This window comes from Peromyscus californicus, unplaced genomic scaffold (assembly GCF_007827085.1).
Source record: "Peromyscus californicus insignis strain IS unplaced genomic scaffold, ASM782708v3 Scaffold_11__1_contigs__length_118956290, whole genome shotgun sequence".
In the NCBI taxonomy this organism is placed as follows: domain Eukaryota; kingdom Metazoa; phylum Chordata; class Mammalia; order Rodentia; family Cricetidae; genus Peromyscus; species Peromyscus californicus.
This window is the reverse complement of record NW_026294402.1, coordinates 70,128,225-70,145,905: the sequence shown is the minus strand read 5'-3', so window position 1 is coordinate 70,145,905 and position 17,681 is coordinate 70,128,225. Positions and strand designations below refer to the sequence as shown.

Below are 17,681 nucleotides of genomic sequence, written 5' to 3'. Positions count from 1 at the left end.
CTATGCCTCTCTCTGCCTCCTCGGCTCTGAGGTAACATGTGTGTACCACCACACTGGCCCTGCTTGGATTCTGGGGATGGAAGTGAAGCCATCATGCTTACACAGGAAGAGCCTCACTGATGGGGCTATCATCCCAGCCTCCTTTTGTTTTCTGTGACTCACTCTTCGTGACAAGCCTCACGGTTTGACTGTGGTAGCTCTGTGAGCCGTACTATCATTCAGACTCAGCCTCTCTCTCTCTGACTTTGAGACCACTGCTCACTCCCTCAGTTCCCTTGGCTTCCACAGCATGGCTGCCTTCCCGGGAAGAGGCTGTGGGAGGTGTCAGTTAAGCCCTCTGTGGCAGTCAGTGTCTGGTCCCTGTGATCTCTGTCCCTAAGGGTCCACCTTCCACTCCCTTGTCACCTCATCTTCAGGTACTGTGGTGGCTAACCCCACAGCTTCTAGTTCCTTCTCTGGCTCTGTGGTGACATCTGTATAGCACGCTCCCTCCCAGGTATCCCCAGTGTCAGCCCGGTTCCCGGTCTTCCTTACACTCTGTCCCCAGCACTGCAAAAAATGCAGAACAAAAACTAAGTGTCCCCTGCATTGAAAACATATAAGAGTGTTTGAAGCAGCATTATTCTGAGGTAAACAATGCAAACAACTCAAACGTCCAGCAAGGGAAGAAGAGGCAAACAAAACATGGTTTGTCCAGGAAGCAGTTACGTGGCAGTAATGAAAAGTGAGGCTCTGACTCTCCCTGCAGTGATGAACCCTGGAAACATCTTGGAGTTGGACACAAAGTCCACATGGTACCATTACATGAGTGTCCAGGACACACAAGACCATCCAAAGTCCAGCTGTAGGTGATGGGCTTGGTGAATGGAGAACTCTTAGTGATTGCTCAGAGACTATGGGATTAGGGGTAATGGGGTACTTGGAGTCAAATTACAGCCAAGACAGCATGGATTTCACCAATACACATCCTTGCACACAGGAGAAAAAAACACCCAAACATTTTAAATGATGAATTTTATGTTTGGGGCAGTACAGCTCAATAAAAATTATTTTTAAAATGTGCAGGATATTTGCATAGGTACTCCTCAAATGAGGCTAGCCAGGCAAAATCTGGTGCAAAAAGATAATACATAGAATCATTTGTCAAAGTCACAAATTAAAACCATAATGTGACACTATTAGCGATACATGAGAATTCCTGAAATTGACTGTATTTAGTGGAGGTGGAAGGACAACTTTTGGTAGTCACTTGTCTCCTTTTGCCATGTGGGTCTTCAATATCAAACTCTGGTTCTCGGGTTTGGTGGCAAGTGTCTTTACCTGCTGAGCCATCTGGCTGACTAGGTTAGAATACCTAAAATTAAAAAAACCGATACACAGGGCTGGAAAGATGACACAGTAGTTAAGAGCGCGTGTTGCTTTTCCAGAGGACCCAAGTCCTGTTCCGGACACTCATACTGGAAAGTGGACCAGTGCTGTAGCTCCTGCTCCAGGGGACCTAACAACCTCTTCTGGTCTCGGCAGGCAAATGTAGTATTGTACTCACCCACCCCTGGGCAGATGCCTAATTAAGAATAAATCTAGAACAAACCCCCCCTGCTGTACAAAGTGTGGGCGAGGATGTAGGAACGTCTTTCACTGCCAGTGTGGGTCACAAAGTGGTACAACTACTTTGGAGAACTGTCTGGTAGGACTTCTTAATGGTAAACAAACATTGTGTGTGTGTGTGTGTATGTGTGTGTGTATGTGTGTGTGTATGTGTGTGTGTATGTGTGTGTGTGTGTGTGTGTGTGTGTGTGTGTGTGTTGCATGACCCAGCAATCCTCCTCCTGAGTATGTGTTCAACAGAAATGCACACTTATTTCTTTAAAAAAGGTAAGACTGTTGTAACAGCTTTGCTCACAAATGGCCCCAAACTGGAAAAATCCACATGTTCACCAGGAGTGGACTGGATTTAAGCAACAGAATGTAACGAACTGGGGTTGAGGCAGGGGGTGGATCCCGTGGACCTGTTGTGGTGGCTCATCTGTTCCATCAGCTGCACTCGGGGGCTTTGGTTGTTATACTGCAGCTGTACATATTTTGAAGACCAATTAGATTATTTTAAAGACCAATTAAATTATTTTATATTAGATTATTTTAAGTTAGATGCTTAATTTGTTTACTGATGCCAACACTAACCTGTTTTTTTAAAATCTCTTTCTGATTTTGAAATAAAGTCATGAAGGCTGTAGAAAAATTAAAGTATACACACACAGAGTAACAAACACACTCCCCACTGGGCACCCTCCACAGAGAGATCCCCATGACCTTCCTTGGTCTGTAGGAATCCAGACATGGCTGCATAATTGGGAGCCCAAGTTCCCTGAGGTTAAAGAGTACATACCTTACAGAGCAAGAGATTCCTGGGGCGGTCGGGCGGAAAGGAGGGAGGTTACTGTGGTGGTGTGAAGGTTTGAGCCACTGATCACCTAATCTCTTTATCTGGACATTTCGGCTCAGAGACTCCCCATCTGCACACCTACGCTCACTTTGGGCCACGCACTGGCACACACTAGCCTCTAGAACCCTCTGCCTCTCCCCATGATTTGGACTTCTCTTAACCCCGATAGATTCCTTCCTGGGCCTGTGTCTCTGCTCCCTGAAGGAGACGGAATTCATTTGACCTTGTGAATCTACCTCTTCTCCGTGGAGCAAGCCTGCCATCCCCCACCTTTTGTGCTGAGATCATGTCTCAGCACTGGTCTTCCTTCTCACCTTTACAGTGATCAAGGCCATGGGGTAAGTGCCTTCCTCTTTCTCCTGTGTAAAACTTATCAGCATCCTAAGTCCCTTGTCCTCAAGCAAGGTCCCCACATTGACTCCTCCTACACTCTAACCCTTGCCATCTCCAGGGGACCTTGCCAATTCACTTGTCTCCCAGCACCCTAGCATACAGATAAAATGTAGAATAAGATGGGGTCCCGCCCTCGAGGAACTCACAGGCCAGCAGAAGGCATGGCCAAGGTCATTGGTGTACAACCCAGGTAAAGACTAGAAAGTGCGTGTGAATCCTGAGGCTGAATGTAAGCATAATGACTCCTCCTGGGACAGAGGGGGACAGGAGTGGGCACTGAGGTCATGAGTGAGGAGCAGAAACCCAGCTAACTCCATCCTGCAGCCTCTCACTTGATAGCCAGGGAGCCCCAGACACAGCCAGTAGACAGCCCGCCCCCAGTGTCTACTTACTTCAAGTGACACACTGTGCATTGGAGGAGTCTCCCATCTTTCTCTATAACCCTCAAGGAAGGGCACAGAACCTTGCGGTGAGAAGATATGTAATCGGCAATGGTGGAAATAACTGCATGCAATGTGCTCAATAATTTATTTTATTAAAGTATTGTAAGGTCCTATTGTTGTCGTTTGGGGACTATTTGGAAAGGCATCACACACCTGTAGGGTGGCCCACATTGTGCCACTGCTTCTTAGTCCCCCAATCTCCCCAGAGATGATCCTACTGTGGGGTCACAGCTACTGCCTGAAACCATCAGACTGGAGGTCTGGGTGGTCAGGTGGCGTGAGGCGACGGAAGTGTTGGGTCTCAGCTATGGGGCAGGGTGCTCATCAAAGGCCTGTATTCTGAAGGGAAGGGGAAGAGTTTGGAGAAAGGAGCAGCCAGTTCTCACAAGATGAGGGAAGATTATATTTCTCCAAAGGGAGAACTTGCCCCAATCTTCAGTTTCTTTCATGAAAATATTTAAAAAGCACATTAGAATACTGATTAGATAGAGAAAAAACCCTCACAAGTGGTATGTGTGTGCATGTGTGCGAATGTGTGTGCCTGGGTGTGTGGTATTTGGGTCAACTGCTCCATCACTGAGCTCCAACCCTACAACTAAATCTAGTTTTAAAAGAAGTAGTTGCATTTAAAAAAAATTTAAATGAGATTATAAAAATTATGTTGGCTGGGCAGTGACCACACTGTGGTGTCACAGCACTTGGGAGGCAGAGGCAGGTGGATCTCAGTGAGTTCGAGGCCAGCCTGGTCTACAAAGCGAGTTCTAGGACAGCCCTGTTGCACAGAGAAATCCTGTCTCGAACCCCTCCTACCCCCCAAATTATGTTGGGGCTGGTACAGTTTTTTAAAATTTCACAAAAGATGATTAATGGCATAAAAGTAAGCTTTGATAGTAAATTTGTTTTAAATAGATATTTACATAAAACACTTTTTCTTCTGAGATGGGTTCTTACTCTGTAGCACAGGCTGACACTGAACTCAAGGTAATCCTCCTGTCTCACCTTTCTGAGTGCTGGGATGACAGGTGTGTGCTCCCATGCCCATCTCTCAGATGAATACTCACTTAGAAATGAGATAGTCTAAAGTGAACAGTTTTCTCATCCAAGGGTGTCTTTGGTAAGAAGAGCTAACGAGCCCTTCCTGCCAGCAGAGACGGGGCAAGAAGACTTTGTTCCAGGGGCCAAGTGGGATTCTTTCCTGGAAGGTGTAGGCAGGGAACTCACCTGTGGCTTCGGAACTAGCTCTTGACTTCACAGGAAACTTAAAAACCTGGGGAGCCACAGCGCCCCCAGATTTCACCCTTGTCTGTGTGGGTGGGGGAGGTCCCCCCCCCCAAAAAGGCACTGGGACAAAATGGAGCCTTTGGGAGCTGCAGCAACAGCTACTGAGATCAGGAGCAAGAGCCTTTTCCAGCCCAGCCGGGGTCTCATGGCATCTCTGGAGACAGGTGAGCGTGGGCTTTTCTCCTTAAACGGCAGTCCATCACAAGTCCAGCTCTGGTGAATAACCACATCCCTCCCTCCATTGGATCTTCACCAGGGGGACCTATATCCATCTTTTCTCCTGCTACAGTCTCCGGAGGAAGCCGAGCTTGAAGCTGCTGGGGATCTGGGTCATCTCTAGGGCGTGCGGCGAGGCGGTGAAAGGAAATGTCACTTGAAAAAGGTATTTGGTGTCCAGCATCAGCTGGGATGAGTCACCCCGGTTATTCAGAAGAGCCTGAGGTCAGAACCAAGGGGAGGGAGTCAGGGAACAGGGGCTTTCTGGTTCACCACTACTGGGAGGTCCAGAGCCAGGGAAACGCAACAGCTCTGTCTCCTTGAGAGAACTCTAGCAATCAGAGGAGAGGGCGCCCTGGGTGGTTGAACACACAGCTCCAGGGAGACAAGCCTATTCGGGCCTCTGGTGCAGTTAGTGCCCAGGAAGCCACTCACTGTTTCACTCCACAAGTTCATCCCCCATAGGACAGGCTGACTAAATGTTTTTACCCTTCAAAAAAATTACATTTATTCGTGTGTGTGTGTTGGGAGGTGGTGGTGGTTGGACATCAGAGAACAGCTTATAGAAGTCTCTTCTCTCCTGCCATAAAGGTCCTGGGGATCCAGCTCAGGTCTTTAGCTTGGCAGCCAGCACTTTTATCTGCTGAACCATCTTGCTGGTACATTGTATTCTTATGTATTTATGTACATAGCAAGGTCTAATTCTAAGCTCAGACATGACTGGATCTCAAGTTTTGTGTTTGTTTATTTTTTAAATCTATTTATGTCTTTATTATTCGCGAATTTTGGTGTCAGGATTGCTTTCTACTCTTTAAATTTTTAAAAATTTCCGGGTGGGCGGCACATGCCTCTAATCCCAGTACTCAGGAGGCAGAAGCAAGCAGATCTCTGAGTTTGAAGCCAGCCTGGTCTACAGAGTGAGTTCTAGGACAGCCAAGGCTACACAGAGAAACCCTGTCTGGAAAAAAAACCAAATAATAATCACATTTTTAAAAATTAAAAATTTGTATGTGTCTATGTGTCTATGTGTGTACACCCATGAGTGCAGTGCCCACAGAGGCCAAAAGGGGGCATCAGATTCCCTGGAACTGGAGTTACAGGCAATTGTGAGACTCAAGACGTGGGTGCTGGGAACTGAACTTGTGTCCTTTGTAAGAGCAGCAAGTGCTCTTAACTGCTGAGCCATCTCTCTAGCCTTACGTTTACTCTTAATAATTATGAGGACTCCAAAGAGCTTTTGTATATGTGGGTATAACTAGTGGTATTTACCTTATTAGTAATTAAAACAATATTTAAATATTAATAAATTCATTAAACTGAACATAACATTTTTTGTTGAAACACAGCTAAATTTTCAGAACAAAAAACAAAACCCAAAAGACAACACAGTGGGAGCAGGCAGTTTTCTGTTCTGTGAAGCTCTTGATGCCTGAGCAGGCGTGAGACTTGTGTGCGACTCCTGCTTCTGTATTCAGTGTGCTGAGATAAGTTGGTCTGGATTAAGTATGAGGAAACTTTACCTCATCCAGGCACAGCTCTGGCAAAAAGCAAGGGTTTTGCGGACTCCTGAAAGGGTCTACAGGATCCCCAAGGTCCCCTAGTTCTCTGGGACAGAAACTTTGGGGATGGTCACAGAAATATGGGTCCATACGTCTGTTTCCACTGGTTTCTGCTCTACTTCTCAAAACAGCCCTATGGGTGAGAGGGCTCTATGGGGAAAAGGTGCTTGCTGCCAAACCTGACAACCTGAGTTCAATCCCAGGAACCCACAAGATGGATGGAGATAACTGACTGGTGTAGGCTGTCCTCTGACCTCTATTCACACATTGTGGAATGCATGTACACACACTGTGGCATATATGTACACACACACACACACACACACACACACACACACACACACACACATTTTTTTTTTTAAGAGGGCTGAAGGTCATGGCACTGGGGTCTCGCTTCATGTGTTTCCATTCTTCCTTCTCATCAGGATTGGAACAAGTCAAAAGACACCAGCTGTCTGTGAACTGGTGTTTCACACGCTTGCCCACTGTGCCTTAATCTTGGGCTGCATCATTTTAATCGGGTACCAATGTCTGATAGAGTGTACTGGGGTCAGATTAACATGCGCACCCATAAGGGTCTCACCTGTACTTTGCGAACAAAGGACGGAGCAACTCTTTTCTCGAAGTCATCTATAGGTGTGTATGAATTAAGGATCTTTATGATCTGTGAACATTACAGAACATGGGGTCAGACCAAGAAAATGAGCAAACAGTTCTGGACATTAAGAACCTTCCAGAAACACAGGTGGTTCTTCTATACTATCATTTGTCTCTGGAGCCCTGTGCTGTCTGTTCCCAAGAGAATAGAGTACTGAGTGCACACGGACCAACCGCACAGTCAGATGGCAGTGAGGGATTCTCCCCTTCCAGCCTCCCAGCTCCCACTAGTTTAGTGCACAGGAAAATAGCATATACACAGTTATGCCCTGAAGCCTGCAGGCAGTATCCACCAGACAGTTACCAGGTGAAAGAGAAGCCACGTAGGGTCAGGTGCACCACACAGCCGGCTAAGCCGGCAAATGCCTCAGGATCTGTCCTTCAAGGTCCAGAGAGAAGCTAGACTGTCCTGCTCACCTGCACAGCAGACAGGGAGGTGCAGCATTCAGCGATCTCCCTGGCATCACTCTCTGTGGTCTTCTTGACCTGGAGCAACCAGGCTGCCTGAGAGAGAGGCTCCAGAGTCTCCTTGGCTGAGCCGCCCTGCAAATTCTTATCTTTAAGCCATTCTTCTAAGTAGCTGATGTTGCACCTGGAGGAAGTCAGAGGACACCTCAGGGAAGAGCGTTAAATCCCTCAGTACGTCCTAGAGGCTGGCAGAGCTCACTGCGTGCCCAGGAGCCAAGTCCAGCAGTCTCACTTATAACAGGAGGGGAGGGACTGGGAGACGGCTGTCCAGATCACCATCGTTCATCTGTACCACAGCTGTGACATAATGGGACCGTGTCAAGAGCCCTGTGTGGTGGAAGATGCCGAACACACCACCGGACACAGTGATGTTGACTCTAAATAAGTTGTGAAAGAGGTAAGTATGTAGACTTTGGTCCCCAGAGCAACCACTAAAAAACAACACAATTAATAAATTAGAAAGATAACAAAATGTTCTAGGGACACCAGAAAGGCAGGAAAAGGAAACCAGAGGAACAAAATAAAATAATACGGCAGGGGCTGGAAAGATGGTCAGGGCTTCTGCTCTTGCAGAGGACCCCATGCATGATGGGAGTTCCCAGCATGTGGGAGGCTTACAACTCTCTCATTCCGACTCCAGGGGCATCACTGCCTCCGGCCTCTGTGGGCACTACACTTGCATACACAGACCCCCAACACGGACACACACACACATACACATAATTAAAAAAAAAACAGTAAAAATAAATTGTAAGGAAGAAAATAACACAGTAGAAAAAACTAAACATCTCATGAATTACATTAAATTAAAATGGTCTAAATTCCTTAATTAAGAAGCACACTGGCCAGACTGGATTGAAAAAGAAAACATGACCTGGGCTGGGGAAACAGCCCAGTAGTTAAGGGTGATAACTGCTCTACAGAAAAATCTGTGTTTGGTTCCCAGCACCCACACCAGGCAGCTCACAATTGCCTGGAACTCCCAGAGTGGCAGTTCTCAACCTTCCTAACGCCGCCACCCTTTAATACAGTTCCTCATGTTGTGCTAACCCCCAACCACAAAATTATTTCATTGCTACTTCATAACTGTAATTTTGCTACTGTTATGATTGGTAATGTGAATAGCTGATGTGTGACTCTAAGAGGGTCCTGGCCCCACAGATTGAGAACCACCCATCTAGAGGAATCTGATGCCCTCTTTTGGCCTCTGTGGGTATTGCATCACATGTACATACTACCCCCCCCCCCCCACGCACGTAATTTAAAAACCAAGTCTTACAAAAACCAAGACATTTGTGTGTCTATCTACAAGAAATACAAACATGATGTAAGCATGTTAAAAGTAAATGTATAGAAGAAGATATGCTGTGAAAATACTAATCAGATAAATCTGGAATGGCTCCAATCATTTTAAAGAAGACTTTAGAGAAAATGACCAGGAGGAGATAATCAGGACATTACATAATGACAAGAGGGCCAGTTCACCCAGAGCTCTAATGCTGTGATCTAGTGCCTCGGTCCCTGGGAAACATTCCAATTTATTTCTAAGTGTTTAATGAAGTATGATCTAGGACCACAATGGAATTAAACTTAATACAACAGGAAGGTGAGCACAAGGTTTCTGTGGTGCTGGGAAGGAACCCAGAGCTTTGTCTATGCTGGGTAGGCACTCTACCAGCCCAGCCACATCCCAGCCCCTCTGCCTTGCCTTTCGGTAGAAGCTTGTTCAGGCTTATAGCCATCTACTTAAATGTGAAATGCTTAGAGCTTCTTTTCTCTTTCTCAGTGAAGAGCAAAGATGTGCAAAGGCTGGTCCCTGCGAGTGCCCCTTTGCATCTCAAAACTACAATATGGTGTCGTGGGACTTTGTCCATGGGGTTTATGGGAAATCCAACTCCAACATTCACAAGTGCTAAGAAGGCATGGTGGATTCTTTACAGGTATTTTATTTCTTGGCATAAGATACTTTATCTCCTCCCTCAAATCATAGCACACACCTATGGTCACCTCCCCAGTCCCTTATAGCACACACAGGTGTCAATTGCCTGAACACACACACACACACACACACACATATACACACATTATCTTAAGCATCTCTCCTATGTTATGTGTTTCCTAATCACAGGCTCCGTGGCTCCTTAATTTAAGATAGGGTCTAGGGTCTTTAAAGCTCTGTGTTGTCTTCAAGATGAACCCCGAATGCTTTCACTGTATTCGAGATGCTCCTGGTCTGGATCCAACCCTCCTCTCTACAGTAGTCCTGTTGGGTCCTGCCAAACAGACCACTGCTGCTTACTCCAGGCAGAGCTGGAGATGGACCACGGCTGCTGCTTACTCCAGGCGGAGCCGGAGATGGACCACTCCTTTGCCTTCATCCATCTCCTGCTTGGAATGCTCCTTTTTCTCAACCTTGTCACCTAATACTCTTCTCTCTGGCGTCCTCAGTATATCTGTCCTCAGGCTCATTTACCCCTGAGCATCCCTGCACCACCTGCTTGTGACTAAATGTTCGGTGTCTTGGACCACTACTCAGCTGTTTTGAGCCTCTCCTCATTTTGCTGGGTTCTCTACCTGACTGGGCCAGTCACCAAGTGACTGGTGGAGTGCATGATAACCCTGGAAAATCAGAATCTACAACATATGAAGGCTATTCTCATAGGCCAGAGCAGTAGAGTATGAGGGGGTTGGTGTGGAGCCACCAACAAGCCAACACTCAAGAGGCTCGGCAGGGGGTGGGGGGGGTGGGGGATAGGAGGGTGAGGGTGGAGTGGGGGGCGGGAGGGGGTTTGCAGTGTACAGAGGATGGCAGTGAAGGTCGAGCATCAGCACACTGGATGGCTGAGGGTCCAGTATTCCTTCCTGCCGGCCTTCCGGGAGCTGGGAGGTGTGGCGTGTGGGTTTTTACCTGATTTGCATCCCTTTCCTGCAGGAGCACATGTCCTTCCGCAGGAGGAGGCTGTTGAGGGTCACCGCCCCAATCAGGTAGAACAGCTGTTTCACTGCCTGCCTCACGAGCTCGGGGTCCAGGCCGTTCTGACACATGGTACTGTAGAAGTAGCTCAGCTGCTGCAGGACAGACGTCATGGTGTAGGCATCGGTGTCATCGATACTGGATGAGCGCTTCCGGAAACCAGTGGGCTTCAGGCCGGAAATGCCCTGCAGACTCTCGTACTCCAGCATGCCTGGCACTGCCGGGAGGGTGGAAGGCTCTTTACACAGGGGTCATATCAGGACGCACACCCCACAACCTCATTGTCTGTTTTTTATAGTCGATGGACACGGTTGTGATAGAGCGCAGTGGTTAATCTTGGTTGTCAGCTGGGTGGGGTTTAGGACCACCTAGGAGACAAACTTCTGGGCTGCTGGTGGGATTCTCTCAAATCAGGTAAATGGAGGTGGGAAAACCCACCCTACATGTAGGTCAGCGGCATTCACGCACTGGGGTCCTGGACCAAATAAAAGGGAGGAAGCCGTCTGATGACCCATGATTGTCTCTCTTTGCTTCCTCACTGTGGATGCAAGATGGCCTGTTGTCCCATGGTCCTGCCAGTGGCCATCTTTGCCTTGGTGGACCGTGTTCCCTGAAACTCTGAGCCAAAGTAAACTAGTCCTTAAGTTGCTTTTGGCATAGAAACAAACAAACAAACAAACAAACAAGTCCAAATACTTAAAAAAAAAAAAAAAAGGAACTGAGTATATTGGGGTACCATAAGATACCAGGGCATGGACCTCGGCTTACAGAAGGGCAGAAGTACCTCCTGGAGGCTTGAAACTGTGGTCCCCACGGGAAAGAGATCAGCAAGCAGCTCAGAGTCTGGAATCATCAAAGCCTGAGGTATTTAAGTTTCAGAGAGCTGAGTAAAGTCTACACAAATATGAGTGGGATTTGAGGATTTCAGAAATACTTGGTACAGCCACACAAGAACCCAGAGAAGCACATAAAATAAATATTGTAGCTTCTCCACAGGGTTCCCTCGGGAAAAGGCATCCTTACCCAAAGAAAATGGTCAACTGTGTGCTGTTATTTATGGAGTGGCTTAAAGCACGCTAAGAATTAAAAGGTAGACATACATGGTGATTGTGTTTTCCTAGTTTTTCAAGCTATGTTATTCACAATCACATACACCACATACCAAGTTTCTATTTTAAAAAGTCCCTTGGGCTGGAATTGTAGCTCAGTTGGGAGAATGTTTGCCTAGCATGCATGAAGCCTTGGTTGGATTCTCAACCAGGCATGGTGGCCTATACCTATAATCCCAGCACTCAGGAGGTACAGGCAGAAGAATTATGAGTTCAAGGCCTGCCTTGGCTATAGTTACATATCAAGTTCAAGGCCTGCCTGGGCTACAGGAGACTCTGTCTCAACGAATAAACAAACGGCTTTGATGTTGCTCTAAGTGTCTCTTGGCCATCACTTCTCTCCTTACCTATTATTGGCTGGATGTTGTTCTCCATTACCACGATGAACTGGTGATAAATCCGAATAGCCACATCACTCAGAATTTGTCTGTATTCTGTAAGATCAAAATTGTTCAAGCAGTTCTTATTCTGCTGTGGGCTGTTATACTTCATGAATTCCTGAAACCAACGTGAGCATAAACATGAGTGTGCTGTAGACAGGGAGGAAACGGAAATGCTGTCCATACTAAGGATGCTATCATCATCAGCACCTAGGGTAACTTTCACAGCTTAAAACTTAATGTCTGCTTTTAAAGGAGTTCTTCAAGTTTATTTTATATGACAACCCCCCCCCCCCCAGGAATTTATTGTCTAACCTCAGTCAGTCACAGCTAGAATCACAGCATTGGCCCCGAAGCACAGAGCTACAGAGGCTCACACGCTCAGTGTCCCACTCTGGCCTCTGCACATGGAGTAAAAACGGCCCCAAAGCCACTTTGTTGTTTTAGCTCAGTGAAAAATGCCCCAGTGAGGCTTGAAGGACACCTTCATGGTGTCGCTTCCTGGAAGAAGAACTGGGGTATAGAGGTCATCTATTTATGGACTACGGAAGAATAATCAGAGTCCTCTAGAGAGTAAACTTAGCAAAATGAACCGGAGCTTGCATTTTTGGGTCCTCGTACTGAAACCCACAGAACATCACCATCAGAAGGAAACAAGACCAGCACATCTTCCATCGATTCAAAAGCTGAGGAGAGTGATGCTTCCCACTAAGCCCTAGGTCTGGACTGCTCGGAGTGCCACCCAGGCACGTGGCAGGTGACACAAAAACAGACCAGGGAGCCAGCCCGCACAGAGGCTGTGTGGAGCAGGGAGTCACGGATGAAGGGCTCCCGGAGCCAGGTTGTGAGGTGGTCCCAGGATGCCATCAGCAGGACAGACGTGCATCCCTACCTCTTCTCCGCTATACTGCTTCAGGCAGTTGAGGAAATGGCAAGTGTTGGACAGCCAGAAGGAGAGCATCTCCAAATCTTCAAAATGTTCCTTAGACAAGAGAAGATAATGCTGGGTGGGCGTGGGGGCACATACCTTTAATCCCGGCACTCGGGAGGCAGAGGCTGGTAGATCTCCAAGTCTGAGGCCAGCTTGGGCTACACAGGGAAGCCCTCACTCAAAAGCAAACAAACAGACATTAAAAACAAGCTTAGCTGGTGACTTCTGATCTGTGGGCCACACCCATGCGGGTCCCTAATCACGGAGCAGACAACGTGGACTGTCTAGCTGTCCGGCCATTCTGATGAGCACAGCTAAGGAGTGGCATTCAGCAGGCTGAGCAGAGCCTGGGGCCCCATGTAACTGTGTGGGGGCAGAGCCACCCCCCAACCTGGATGAGTTCATTGTGGGAAGGTTAGGAGCACAGGAAGGCTCCCCATCTTCTTCAACGCACTGCACAGGAGTGGGGGAGGGGTGGGGCGGGAGGGGTCTCAGCTACAGTGTTTTAACTGTACGAAGTCATTGACCTAATGAACACCTGGTTCTTCTTTTCTAGTCCAGGAAAAACAGGAATACTAGGTTTTCGTTTAGAATTTTATTTTAGGCATATGGGTGTTTCGTTGGCATGTGTGTCTATGCACCGTGTGTGTGCACAGTGTCCATGGAGGTCAAAAGAGGGCCTTGGATCCCCTGGAACTTTGGAGTTATGGGTGGTTGTGAGCTATCATGTGGGTTCTAGGAAGCAAACCTAGGTCTTCTGCAAGAGCGCCCAATGCTTTTAACTGCTGAGCCATCTCTCCAGCCCCAATAATAATGTTTTAGGCAGGATAATCATATACGTGTCAATGATCTTCCAGTTTTCCATTTCCCTTACTGCTACATGGGTGGAGCACACATATCCCTCACACATGAGGGGATGCAGTGGTGAGGCTGGGGGCTACCAGGCTGGAGCCTCTCCCCGAGTCTTTGAGGATCACTGGCGGAGCCTCACCCATTTATCTTTCCTTAGTAGCTTTGCTTCTTTGGGGGAAAGGTCAGAGGTCAAGGGTGGACAAAGACTGGGTGTCTGGGCACTTCCCAGAGCTGTTTCGGAATCAGACACCATGCCAAGGACCAACCTCAAAGGCGACTCCTACCTTAACCACGTGCTTGATGCCGCTAATGGCACTGTTCATGAGGGACTTGAGCATGTTGGCATCGTTTAGGGAGTCCGCATACCGCACACACATGAACAGGATGTGAGCTGGCAGCCCGGGGATCATGTTGACCACCACGCCTCGGGGCTTCAGGTCTGTAGCAGAAAGAAACATGGTCTCAGCTGCTGGTGAATCTCTTCGCCTATGACTGCTGCTGGGAGGGGGTGCGGTGGGCTTCCTGGCCTTTCTGTGCTTGGGCAGCACCTGAGAGCACAGTGTCTCTTCTCTCTGATAAACTCAATCTGGGTTCTTACTTAGCAAAAGTGCATTGGGGGTGGGGCACCAGCTTGCCTCACACCCCATTTGTCAAGTGCTCTCTCTGTTAAGAGGCTCGATAGGAGAAAGAAGTTGTAATTTTCCCTGGTGAAGAGGCTCTAGACCTTGGATCCCCAGTGTAAGAAAGGAACCCAAGGCCCAGGTACCTCACCCCCAATCTCTTTGGTAAGGATGGGAGCAATCTCAAGCCACAGGAAGCTGTCTTGAACAGAGACACTAGTGACCAGCAGTACTGTAGAGGAGACAAGCTAGCCTCAGCATAGGAGATATCAGAGTGGGACCGGAGAGATACTCAGAGGTTAAGAGCACTGACTGCTCTTGCAGAGGACTCAGTTCAGTTCCCAGCATCCATGTGGTGGCTCACAACCATCTGTTAATTCCAGTTCTATGGGACCTGACATCCTTTTCTGCTCTCCATGAACACCAAGAATGCTCAGGGTGCGCATACATACATACATGCGTGCAGGGAGACCCTCATACACATTAAATAAATTGTCTTTTAAAGAGAGAGATGTCAAAGAGACAGAGCAGGGGTGAAGAGAGAAACCTCGCAGGGAAGATTACGAACGGAAAACAGGACCTTCCGGTGGCCGAGTGAAGACAGCCACAGAGAAGAGGTCCCTTTGTGTCGACACGGGTAGGGCTGTATTAGGGTCTGAATCTGAAATGACCCTTATGCTTTCAACACTTATTCCCCAGCTAATGGTGCCACTTGGGGAGGCTGGTACCTAGCTGGCGAAATTAGGTCATTATGATCCCTGCTGCCATCTCCGTTTCCAGCTGCTGTGATGTGAACAGGTTTTACCTCACACTCTTACCACCAGGAACTCAGCAGGTCCGCCATGCCAAAATAAATCTTTCCTCCCACTGTTTCCATCGGGGCATTTTGTTAACAGTGGTTGAAAAGCAATCAACAGCCCGATGCTCTTGTTCTCTTGGGGGGTCATTGCAAAGCGGAGGAATCAAGGCAGCATCTTTTTCTTTAAGGGTCTTGGGGAGGATGGAGAGATAGCGTTGCAGCCAAGAGCACACACTTCTTCTGCAGAAGACCAGAGTTTAACTCCTAAGCACCCACATTGGGCAGTGAACAACTCCCTGTAACTCCAGCTCTAGGGGATCTGATACCCTCTCTGGCCTCTGGGGGCATGCGTATGCCTGTGCACTCACACAAACACGTACACACATGCATTAACATTTTTTTTCCCTAAAGGTCTTGGAACCAGCCATCTGGAAGGCAGTCTTTTCTTCCCTTGGAAGAGTCATGGTGAAGACGGGGTAGTAAGATTGGTTCCGAGACCACTGACATCTGAGGAAGCACTTTAGGACATTTCTGTATCTAGGGTATAACTGGGAAGCCATTTGATGGCTGCAAATGGATTTCTCAGCAGAAGTCAAATAGAGCAGAGGGCCACCGTTACCTCTAGCATGGAGTTTCTGCTGAGAAACAAGGATGATGAAATGTGCTTTTGATTTTTTTCCCTTCTTTCCAGTGCTGATGATCCAACTCAGTCCTTGTACACACTGAGTGCTCAACCACTGAACTACATTTCTGGCCATTGGTTTTGTATGAGGGAGTCTCGTATGTAGTTCAGGCTGGTCTGGGACTCGTAATATTTCTGCCTGAGTGCTGGGATTACAGGTGTTCCCCACCATGCCCAGGACCAGGAGCTCTGTCTTCCATCCTGACCCTATGATTAGACTTGGGAGAAGGTTGGGGCAGTGATTTTTAGCTGAGGACTATCTTGGTTCCCCAAAGGACACCGACAGTGTCTGTGAACCCTGGAACTTGACACCAGCTTCTAGTGTATGCAGAAGCGAGGGATATGGTGCTGTGGTTCATAGTGCACAGACCCTTCCCTCAACCAAGAATCGCCTGGTCAGGGCTGAAGCTGGGAAGCTTCAAGCTAGGGAAGAAACCATGAAGGAAGAGAGAGAGAAGGAACTGCCCCTTCCCAGGGCTTTTGAACTGACACTCAAGTTCTCAAAGAGATAGCATAACCCAGGGATATGACTTTGACTACCAAGAATGAGGTTTTGAATGATCTTGGCCTCATCTTCTTTCTTGTATTCCAGCATCCCGAGGTACTCCTTGGGTCCCGAGGGCAGGTGCACATCGTGGGCTGCAGACAAAGGCAAACAGTCAGTGACACACACTAAACCACACGCCCCGGTTTCATAGTGAGGCTAGTGTCTGAGTTTACCCTGTTCGTGAATACTGCAGCTTTCAGCTACGTTAGGACCGCTGGATGCTTCCGATTTCTCCCTATACTGGTTTCTGCCTGTGAGTACGGCCACGCTGAAAGGGCCAAGATGTCCTTGAACGAGGCCTCATTCGTCTCCAGTACAGTGGGGAGGGAAAGAAACCCAAGACAGTGCCCGGATGTTATCTACAGTGAAGGGTGCAAGACTCGGGGAACAAAGTGCTGAGACACGTGTCTTGGCCACAGGGGTGTGGCTGCCCATCTCCTATGGCCCCTGTGATAAACCACCACAAACTCAGTGGTATTAATGTTGGGTTGCTAAGTTTGGGGTAATCCGTTATGTAACGATGGATAATTGATACAGGCAGAAGAGAGTCCTGATTTAAATGTGTTGAGCTGAAAGGAAGTAGGGAAAGAGACAAACGAATCTGGGGCTCAGGAAAAGAAGATTAAATATGGGTTTGGGTAGACATTATATAGAGAAGTTAGCTCATTGTTTTGTCCATCTACCCCTTTTTGTCCATCTGTCCATCCTCCATCCTCCATTGATATATCCATCCACCTATCATCCATCTGTCATCCATCCATCCACCTATGGTCTGTCATCTATCTATTCATGAATCATCCATCCATCCATCAATTCATCTTCTAGCCACATATCTGTCCATTCAGCAATTCTAAGAGTAGAGACATAAGGATAGGACATCTAGACCTGCCCCTTGCTCCCATGATGCAGATTGGCACATAACATCTATTTTTGACTGGGCAGTGGTGGCACACACCTTTAGTCCCAGCACTTGGGAGGCAGAGGCAAGCAGATCTCCGAATTCAAGGCCAGTATGGTCTACATGGAAAGTTCCAGGACAGTCACTACTACACAGAGAAACCATGTCTTGAAAAACAATGACAAACCCCGCACCCCCCAAAAAACCCCAAAACCAAAACCGAAATAGACATCTAGTACTGAAGAGGAAAGAGCCTCAATTTGACTGAAGATATTTCAAATTTAAGTTGAAAATGGAGTACCTAAGAAATAAAGGAGGTCTTCAAAGGACTGAGCACAGAAAGAGAAAGATGGCTGACAGGTACCGCCTGTGCAAGCAGAGATGGGACGAAGAGGAAAAGTGAGGAACGCGGCAAGAGCCGAAGACTGG

The 17,681-nt window shown here is 47.7% G+C and overlaps 1 protein-coding gene across 1 annotated transcript in view; it reads right to left on the bottom strand.

The window, feature by feature from the left end:
• Positions 1 to 3,337: 3,337 nt before the first annotated feature.
• The window catches only part of Myo5c (myosin VC), a 72,059-nt gene continuing 57,715 nt past the window's right edge, over positions 3,338 to 17,681 (bottom strand). Inside the window, 8 exon segments of the mRNA XM_052730203.1 lie at positions 3,338 to 4,996; positions 6,919 to 6,999; positions 7,410 to 7,584; positions 10,369 to 10,651; positions 11,891 to 12,041; positions 12,816 to 12,905; positions 13,991 to 14,145; positions 16,348 to 16,446. Coding sequence (XP_052586163.1) covers positions 4,844 to 4,996; positions 6,919 to 6,999; positions 7,410 to 7,584; positions 10,369 to 10,651; positions 11,891 to 12,041; positions 12,816 to 12,905; positions 13,991 to 14,145; positions 16,348 to 16,446 — 1,187 coding nt within the window. The 3' untranslated portion in view covers positions 3,338 to 4,843.